This window comes from Haliaeetus leucocephalus, unplaced genomic scaffold, assembly GCF_000737465.1.
Source record: "Haliaeetus leucocephalus isolate CR32 unplaced genomic scaffold, Haliaeetus_leucocephalus-4.0 Scaffold696, whole genome shotgun sequence".
Taxonomy (NCBI): domain Eukaryota; kingdom Metazoa; phylum Chordata; class Aves; order Accipitriformes; family Accipitridae; genus Haliaeetus; species Haliaeetus leucocephalus.
In genome coordinates this window covers 3355122-3365229 of record NW_010973132.1, presented here as the reverse complement: position 1 = coordinate 3365229, position 10108 = coordinate 3355122, and the positions used below count along the sequence as shown (strand labels likewise).

The window sequence follows — 10108 nt, the reverse complement described above, 5'->3', positions numbered from 1 at the left end:
TTTTTTTTGTGGTGCCCCCCCCCCCCCCCCATATTTAAGGGCACTTAGTTGAAGACTGGCTTTGTGCTCTAATGTCAGGAATCTGCATAATTCTAGTGTCTTAAATTAAGCTGCTTTTGTTTTTTTAAAAGCATAATCAGGGACACAGAAGTAGACAAAGAGTGAAAGAATGGATTCTAGTTTTGCTTTTTTCATTGTTTTGATTAATTATGTTTAAGCTAATTGTTTGTTATACCTCTGTGGACTATTTTTGTTTGTGGGTTAGCCTTGTCTAAAGATTCCAGTGCAACATAACTTTATTTCCAATTTTCTGTTCATTCAGATATTGCCGCAAGATAACTTGAAGTTGTCTCTATGCAAAACGTTTTCTGGGTTTTTGTTTGTTTGTTTGTTTTTAACCCAAGAAGAGCTAGAACCTCTGAGAATGGTCATAAAGCTCATATGGAAGTACCATAGGGAAGACATGTACTTCCCATAAGGAAAGACAAATCATGTTGTTTCAGGAAAATGTACATATGTAGCTGATCAGGTACATTGTCAGAAATTCATGTGGCCCTGTCGCTTAATACTGAACATAGTCCTGTTCCTCCAACACTTGTCTTAAGTTTTGAGCCGTGGAACTATTCTGGATACGAGTCATGTCACCCTTTTTTTACTGATTTTGTCTTTGTTATAGCATTGTTCAAATTCCAGTGCTACATAGTTCGATTACTTACCAAACTAGGACTCTTTGAGTTGTCTTGTTTAGCTGAGTTGATGCAGTGTAAAGAGGGCAAATCAGCTTTTTTGTTTTGGTTTTGAATGAACTTTATTTTGCTCAGCCTTTCAAGTGGACACATGAAAAGGGTTAGCGGGAATGCCATGACACGTGGTATGAATGGAATCAATATTTTTAATAAAACTGCCAGTAGAATTCAGGTCTTCTCTCCGGGATAGCGTTTCTGGGGCTTGTTACCTGGTATTGTTTTGTGCAATTTAGGAAGGTGTTGGCATCATAATCTCCGTATTGCAGAGGTGGGGGAAAAACTTGAAGTGTAAACAAGGGAACTAGAAAGTCCCTGGAGCTGTGTGATTGCGCACATGCATTCCAAATGATGTTTTAGGCATCTGGTTCGTTCTTGGAGATCTCCTGTGTGTGAGTCTCAGAACCAGATTTTACTGCTTTATCAGTGAAGCGGGAGGGGCTGTGTAGTCTGTAGGCATTGGCAAGATGATCTCTGACTGTCTTCAGTATGCCCAGTGTTTTCTTCTTTGCTCTTTTGAGCTTCTGAAAGACATAGGGGTCTTGATAAAGCAATTTGCCTCAAAATTAACTGTGTAAGATACAAGGGAAACTGATTTGTTGTAAAAAATACTTTGAGGAAATAGTGTGTCTTGTGACTACAGCCTACGTGAGGATCACTGGCAGTGAAGATAAAGCATTTGGGCTGTACTGCGGCATACACTATTCTCACACCTGTCTGATGATCTTCTGATTGTTCTTGGAGAACCCACCCACATGTACAATAGTGGGAATGCTAAATTATTACTAATATTTATCAAATTACTAATATTTATTAAATACAATAGAAAATACTCTTGAAATCTTTAATATCTTGCTGATACTCAAAGCCTGAGATGCTGCAGTTTAATTTGGAATAAATGAAATGGCATGCTTTATTGTTAGTGCTTGACACTTTGCTTAAGAACAGACATTTTGAAAACAGAAGTTACTGGCTTACAAGATAGGTGGGCCCATGGCCAGATCTGGGATAGTTCAGAGTACTAATAATCTGTTTCTGTTCTAGAGACAAGTTTGCTTGTGTTTTTGCAGGTCAGTGACATGCCTCATTGTTCACAACAGTTTTTGTTTTGTTTTGTTTTTTCCCCCATCTGTGTTCTTTTAATACAAAGTATAGAGCTTGCACTGGCCCATAACCTGTGTGGATCATATCCATTTTGCAGTCAACGCATTCTGGAAGTCTTAAAACTTGACAAAAGAACTTTGAGACAGAAACTACCAGCACATGCTTTTCTCCTCTCTGGTCTTTTCTAGGGAAGCTTATACATGCATTCTCTCTGTGGATCCCAGATTGCAACGCCTGAGGCAGCTTTTATAGTTCACTTAATGTTGCCTCTTTCTTCATCAGTCACTTGAGACTTGGGCAGCAAAATTGAAATTATTTGGACATTTGTATCCTTTGGATAGAACTCCTGTTATAAATAGCCTTTACTGATTGCAGCTTTTTTTTCTTTTCCTTTTAAACACTGGTAGATCTGTTTACACTGTTTCTGTATGCGCTCATCAAGAAAGGCTTTTAGTGTTGGGCTCAGCACGCAACCAAGAAGTTATTCAGAGTGGTAATAGATTTGTAGTCTGAGAGCTGAAGGCCACATGAAATAACTTTTTTTTCCCCAATGGAGAACTGAATAACATTAGATAGTACTCCGATATTCTTCTTTGTATCAAAACCAGCAGTGCTCCCCGAACAGTGGTAGAGGAATCTCCACAAAATTAATAGTGCCAAAGATGTGGGTGGGTGGGGCATGTTAAGAGATGGGACCATCATCTCTGTAAAGTGCTAAAGTTTCTAGTTCGCACGGTAAACCACTGCATAATGCATAAAATATCTTGACATCCTTTCTATATGGTGATTTGAATGTGCTACTTTTTATTCCTCTTCTCTCCCTACCTTTTTTGTCAGTGTTTTCATGGGGTCCTGTACCACTATGAAGTTTACAAATTTGCTGCTTTGCTTTGGTTTTCTAGAGGTTCAGCGTCTGTAAAAGTGACAATTACAAATTAGCTTATATTGCTCTGAGGCTGGGAATTCTTAAGGCTTCTTCGAGGACAGCTGGCACAGAGCAAGTAAAAGGCTTGGGGTTGGGCTGTGTAATGCTCTTTCCAAAACTGTAAACAGCCCAGCATGCTGTCCTGAAATGCCCTGAAGGGAGAAAACTGTTAAGGAAACAAAGCTGCCAATTATAGAAAAATTTCTGACTCTCCACTTTCAGAATTTCTGTGGTGCCCTGGACCGCATCCAGGGCATCAGCTAATCTTCCAGTTGTTGGACTCCACTTTTGGTCATCCTGATTAAAAAAAAAAAAAAAAAAACCCCAAACCAAAACACAAAATAATCCCCCAACAAGAAGAAAACAGAAAAATACCAATCCCTGAGCAGTTCCTTGTTTTGGTGGTCAGCTGTTTATCAGTTGTGATAGCATGGGTATTTGTAATAGAAGCTGTTACTGAATCAGTCCACCACTTGCCTGGACAGGTTTGATCTAGTGAGCTCCAAGTTTTCTTTATGGTGAGGCCCAAGAAGTATTTTCAAACCCACTGCATTTCATTTAAACTTTGTTAGCTAGGGGGCTACTGAGTAGCTATAAATATGATTGGTACTCCCATGGTTTATCTGCTAATGGTATTTAATAACATGCTGTCATTATTTGGCTGCTTATATTTGAGCAAAATCTTTGGAGTTGGTAGGTATCTTTACTAGATTAGAGAAGGAACTGGCTCCTTTTAATAAAAACCACCACCACCAACAAACCCCCAACCACCCCCCCCCCCCCAAAACCCCCAAACCAAAACCCCAAACCAAACCTGAACATGTGATCCAATAATAAGGTTAAAGGCTTCCTGCTAAAGTGAACGAAGGTAATGCCCATGTCTACACTGCATCTATTTCTCCATTTGAAGGCTCTAATTTTCTTTGCCAGTCTGTAGTGTTCCTGAATGTGTCACCAGCTAGCGGAGAGCAGTTACTGTATTCAGGCTAATTCAGATAAAGGAGTAAACTTTCCCCTTATGAGGCATGGATAAAGCTTTGCCCCCAGAATGATCCAGGGTAACACTGGAGTGCCAACCCCACTCAAGAAGGATGCATTTGGTGTTTTCTGAAGAGATCCCAGCTTTTAAAAATGTTGAGCAGGTTAGCAGGGTACTGTATAGACATTCAAGCCCTGAGTTTCTTTTCTTTTCAAATGGGATGAAGAGGTGAGTCAGAAGAAGCTGAAAAAATGAGGGACAGTCCCTGAGGGAAAAACATCAAGTTCAGACATGCTCATGAGGCTCACATATGAAGTATTTGTTATAGCCAAATTAGTTCAAGAAATTAGTACCCATCTGCAAAGATTTAGATAAGCTGTCTTAAGGTAAGTACTTGATTTTATATAGTGAAGATGACTTAGTCTCTCAATAAGGTGAATACAAGAGGTTCACTAACTGCAGTTGCAGGTGTTATCTGTTTCTTTATTTTACAATATGTAGATTTGCCTGTGGCATAAATAAACATAAAGATGTTTGTTAAATCTCTTGATTTCCTTGTTGCTATTGTACTTCAGGGAACATTAGTCCTTCTGATAGGTCTGAAATATTCCCAAGTTGTCAGAGCTTGTTTTTTCTCATGAGTAATTGTGTTATCCTGCTTGTAAATTACCAGGATCTCTCAAGTTATTTAGGTTGTTTGCCCTTTACAGCTATCAAAAAGCTATTCCAAAGCTTAATGTTTGAGATCTCTTCAAACTTCCAGCTTATTCCAGCTGCAAATCTGGTCTTCCATTTGTGTCCAGTTTATACGTTTATCCTTGGGTTGTTGTGGCCCTTACTCCTTGAATGAACCCATATAGAATATTCAGCTACTGTTTTCTTACTTTTACTAGGCGAAACTAGACTTGCAGTTTCCTCCTGTAAAATAGCCTTTTTATTGCCTGTATCATTCTGAGCTGTCCTTCCCCTCCATGCTGCTTACTGTCAGAATCCAGTCATTTCTGAACATGGGTGACTGGGGCTGTTTGCAAAATCCAGATGAGGATTTATTAGCATTTAGTGAAAAAAGATTTGGTGATTTTGTACTGTGCTTTTGGCTGTATCTACTCCAGTTATCCTTGTTCTAGTTTTTTGGGTCTGGGCTTTTTTAATCTGTACAGTTGCTTTTAAGAATCCGCTTGCAGCAATGATATCTTTAGTTTTTATGTTGCTTTCCAGTAAGGCTTTTATTTTGTAGAATAATTCCTACCTAATGTTTGGCTGACTTTCACAGATTCTTGAAAGAAGGCTTATTTTACGCTGTGGAGTTCAGCTTCTCTAAAATAGATGATCCCCATGCTGTTCACATTAAGCATCAGGGAATTTCCAGCTAGCTTGAATTTCTTTGTGGTGAATTTCTTTTCTAGGAAGATGGATGCCTTTACTTGTTCATCACTTCAGTACCCTTTATTGTACTTTTACAAATGAAAACTGGTCTGCTTTATTAGAACTCTTTTTGCTGGCTTATCTCTTCAGACAGCTCCTCCCTGTAAGCAGCAGCTGTCTTAAATCATCTGCTCAGGAGGTTTTTTAGGGAGAGTGGAAGGAAAGAAAGGTTTGCTAATGACCGTTCTGAGTTCTGTCACTTAACAATCCAGCTCTTCTTGTGTACATGAACCTTTTTTCCCTGTATGTGTGTTTTTTGCTTTAAGTTGCTGCTTCCTTCTCTACTGAATATTGATGATGTTGTTCAGTGTAACATGAATTGAGGATTTATCTTTAGATCTTTAGGTTCTAAAGAGATGACAGAGTAGTATGTGCGCTCTGCTGGGATTAAAAGGTAACAGCGTTGCAGCAGCATTTCTTGGTTTATGTATCCTAAGAAACTTCTTGTTTCTGGAGAGCTTTTGGTGGCAAACTCCAATATATGAGACCATTCAAAAGCTGTGTAACTTGGTTGCTATCAGGGTCGCTATATTTTGTTCTTTCAAAGAACTAACTGTTTTTCTAGAAAATGGTATTAATGCTTTCCTTAGCAGCTCAAAGTGTGCTAAAAGCATTAATCTTTGCCATTGTGCATTACTTGGGTGAACTGTTGTTCTAAGAGCAATTTAGGTGGAAAGATGATGTGCAGACAGGTGAAATGAATCATGATGGAGTTGGCCAAGATGCCACTGCAATGTAAGGTTTTGGTCTGATACATGGTTGTTTTCATACATTGTAAGCTATTGTGATGGGGTTGGAAGTAATTTGGACTTGAGGTCTATCAATCATCTGACCTTTGCAGTGATAATAATTACTATTACTGAAATTTGAATAATTCCCTGGAGACTTCTCTGTCATATTGTCAATTTTTTAACACTTATTCTCTAGCTGTCAGTCACCCTTCCCAGATAGGACCTAAATCTTCAAGGTGTGAAAAGACCATCTCTTCATAAATCTTTTTTTCTTTACTGTATACAGTAAGAGACAGAGGGAAGGGAAAAGGTTTCAAGGCCAATTTTTTATTCTCTGTAGGTGTGGTATGCCTAGGGCATGTGTACAGGGAGAGGGCTAAATCCTTTCAGAAACCTTTCAAAGTAATCATTGGCTGCAGAAATGTCAAAATTGGGCCTTGATAATGGAACAAGGTAGCAAAGGCTGCAGGAGAGGATATATTTTTCTCTTAAATCCAGTCTTTTGGGATTTAAAGGTCTTACTTCATCTATGAGGTAAAAGTAGAAACTGCCTTCCTTATCATTCTCTTTTCTTTCTAGGTTTCCATGAAGATAAACAACTGAAATGTGGATAGCCTATTTGTAGCTTGGTGGTGGTTGTCATCTGGAACCTGCTTGTGTCTCCTCCCAGTAGTTGGTGTAACGTTGGCTGCTCAGAGCCATGAAGGTTGTACCGGAGAAGAATGCTGTCCGCATCCTGTGGGGTAGGGAACGGGGTACCCAAGCCTTGGGTGCTCAGCGGCTCCTGCAGGAGTTGGTGGAGGATAAAACTCGATGGATGAAATGGGAGGGCAAGGTAAGGTTGTGGGATAGAGGTGCATAGCTTGATCTTGGAGTGGGGGAAGGGAGGCAGGGATTTGAAATAAATTGTCTCGTGATTGTAAATTTGATGTGTTACACTTGATATGCTCTCTGGCTCTGTTCAGTTCCTGCAGTGATGTGATACTAGATATGTTCCTGCAGCGGGTTCCCCTTGTTGTCTGTGTGGCTTACAGTTAAAGTATGATCATATGACACTTGCAACACTTCCTGCTTTGTTGGCTTTTTCAGAAAGTTGAGTTACCAGACAGTCCACGCTCCACCTTCTTGCTGGCGTTTAGTCCAGACAGGTAATTAATTCCTAGTTCGTTCCCTGTTTCAGCAGTCTCCTTACACTTACAAAAGTGATGGAGGCTTGTGCCCGTTGAGTTGTCCAGTCCTGAATAGTTGAGTGAAACTCCTGGTTCCTGACATGCATGGATGGAACGTGCGCACCTTCCTAATCTCACAGCTTCGAGCATAGTTGGTGTTTTAATTTCTGAGGTACCCAAGCGATGTATAGTTCTAAGGAAGAAGGATCTGTGCGGCCACCATGGGATTTCATAAGAAACTTGAGGGTGTAAAGGCTGTTTTAGCACAACATGCCAAGTGATGTGGCACACCCACTGGGTTACCTAGCACTAAAGAACAGAGCAGAATGATGTGTGTGTTGGAAGCAGAAATGGAGGTGGGATCTCTCTTAGTGTCACTTGATTTGACAGTGGTCAAGATGGTGTGGAGAATTGGGAATATTTATTTGCCCTGAACTGTCACTCAGGAGTTCCTTCTGAGCTGCACGTTCACTCTGACTTTCAAGGTCAAGTTTGTGCTTGCAGATCAGATGAGCTCATGTTTGCATGGACCCTGAAATCTGGCTACAGGAAGCTTTGTGGCCATTGCCGACAGTAGCCTCTTACCCTTTGAGGTCTGTGTGGGAGAGCTGCTGGGTTAGGTGTGAACAGACCCTGTTGAGATGAAGCTAACCATGGTCTGGTTTTGCTGTACTGTTCTCATGCTGACGTTTGTCTTGCCTTCTTCATTCCCAGGACCCTAATGGCTTCCACACATGTGAACCACAACATTTACATCACAGAGGTGAAAACGGGCAAGTGTGTTCATTCCTTGGTTGGACATCGCCGCACTCCCTGGTGTGTCACCTTCCATCCCACCATTCCGGGCCTCATTGCTTCAGGATGCCTAGATGGGGAGGTTAGAATTTGGGATTTACATGTAAGTCTTTCCTGAAACATATGTGCCTTTGGTATTTGGTGGGTGGTGACTTTTTTTGTCTGAGTTTGTTTCCCAAACGTTGCCTGGTAAGAGAGCTGTTGGGAAGCTTTGCTGGGACCTGTCTCTAAAAGCATAGAACAGACCATAGCCATCCTCTTCTGTCTAGAGAGGAGGTGACAGATTCTTCACTCAGTCCCACCAGGTGGGTCATGCTCCTTAGCCATGCCTGTTTATTTGATTAGAGTGGTACAGATAATGCTGGAGATCTTTGTGCAAGATGCCTGTTTAGCTTATGTGAAAGACAGGCCATTTTTCATTCCACTGAGCATAGCTGAACTCTTCAGTAGAGAAGCTGCTGCTCTGCCAGTTCAACCTAGTCTGGTGATTGGCACAGAGACAAAATACATATACTTACCTGGTTGCTTTGAAATGCAGTATTTTTACAGGCTGCTTGAGACACACTTAAAAGAAAATACATCTGTGGTCATTGTTACAAGTAGTGTTATGTTCTAGACATGACACATGACCTTATATGAGAGCAGCTGCTGTTGTTGCCAAGAAAGCATGTTACTTCCATGCTCTAGGCAGAGTCTTGGAGAGATGGCATGTATATGGAAACCTAATGATCTCAAACTTTGTGATAAACTGCTTGTGATTCTTGACTCCTCACTCAGGGTGGAAGTGAGAGCTGGTTCACAGATAGCAACAATGCCATTGCATCGCTTGCTTTTCATCCTACGGCTCAGCTCTTGCTGATTGCAACTGCCAATGAGATACATTTCTGGGACTGGAGTCGTCGGGAGCCTTTTGCAGTGGTGAAAACGGCTAGTGAAATGGAGCGGGTCAGGTGAGTTCCTGTTTCTGGGGGAAGAGAACACTTGTATGTGAAAGATGGTCAGATTTGGGGAATGTGGGGAGTTCTTCTGGGATGCTGCACACTCTGAACTGAGGCAGCGGAGAGAAGCATTGAGTGCAGCTCCTTGACTCAGCTGGTAGAAAAACAGTTCTGTGGGAAGGAAAAAAAGTAGTTGGAAATAATAAATCAGCTTGGTTGTTAATATTTGTAATCAGAAACGTGCCCAATAAATGCCCAGAATCTACTTCATGTTCATTTGTAAGCTTAGTAATTAAACCTGTCAGCCATAATGATGAGAGAACCCAGAAGTTGCCGGAAGAGAGCGCTGAGCTATTACTTTGGTGCAGTTATAGAGGAAACTGCATTGTTGGAAACTTGATGCCTTCTTTTGAGCAATTTAAAATAAGAGTGATGTAACATTCAAGGCACATTAATCTCTCCCTTTGTACCAAATTCCAATTTGTAATATATACGTACATATTCCTTAAAATTTCCTAGCTATTTCAATTGATACAGCAATACTTGCTTCCAGCTTTTAACTTCTGTATAATGTTGCTGTGGACTATAAAATAGCTGCAGTCTTCAGCTAGATAAGTATGCTTTCTTCTTCTTAATGCATAAACTTTTTGACATCCTTCAGAAGGTGATGATGGTAATGTAGTAATGTTCTCATTGCAAATATTTCATATGGGGTTTTCTTCCCTGCTGTGTCCAGCTTCCTGTGTCAATGTGGAATGTGAACTGATGATTGATACTCTGGCTCTGCTTTTGTTTTAGGCTGGTACGGTTTGACCCCTTGGGACACTACTTGCTCACAGCAATTGTTAACCCTTCTAACCAGCAGGTAAGGGGAATGTCAGTACCTGTATTGACTGGCTAATTACAAGGTGCTCTACATATATTAACCCTAGTCTGTTCCTAAGCAGCCTTGTGCTTTTCTGAAAACCTGAAGTCCTTCTAAGCTGAATTCTGTCTCACCTTAATTGGTCTCCTGAATGTTCTTGTGTTATGTGCAGGGCTATTAAAGAGCTCTCCAAAGTGTGTTTGTTTTGCCCTCACTGTCTCGTTAGTGATGAGACAGATGTCCTAGTGGCCCCGCTCTTTCAGTTCTATTGTGACGTTCTGCTGGATTTGAAGCTACGCGAGGTATTAACAATGCTCCCCACAGCTGCGGACCCTCAGATGCTGATGCTTCTGTTTGTATGAACAGTGTATTGTCAAAGCTCAGTGGGCTGTAGGAGGAGGTTGTCTGGATCCATAAAATGAACTTTGAAATAG

General features: G+C 40.9%; 1 protein-coding gene across 2 annotated transcripts in view; it reads left to right on the top strand.

Annotated features, from left to right (window-relative positions):
* The window catches only part of AMBRA1 (autophagy/beclin-1 regulator 1), a 134132-nt gene that overhangs the window by 3923 nt on the left and 120101 nt on the right, over window positions 1-10108 (top strand). For both annotated transcript variants that reach the window (XM_010580109.1, XM_010580108.1), the window contains exons 2-6: window positions 6487-6742; window positions 6997-7055; window positions 7791-7974; window positions 8649-8821; window positions 9608-9674. In XM_010580109.1, coding sequence (XP_010578411.1) covers window positions 6608-6742; window positions 6997-7055; window positions 7791-7974; window positions 8649-8821; window positions 9608-9674 — 618 coding nt within the window. In that variant the 5' untranslated portion in view covers window positions 6487-6607. The remainder of the gene's footprint in view (window positions 1-6486; window positions 6743-6996; window positions 7056-7790; window positions 7975-8648; window positions 8822-9607; window positions 9675-10108) is intronic.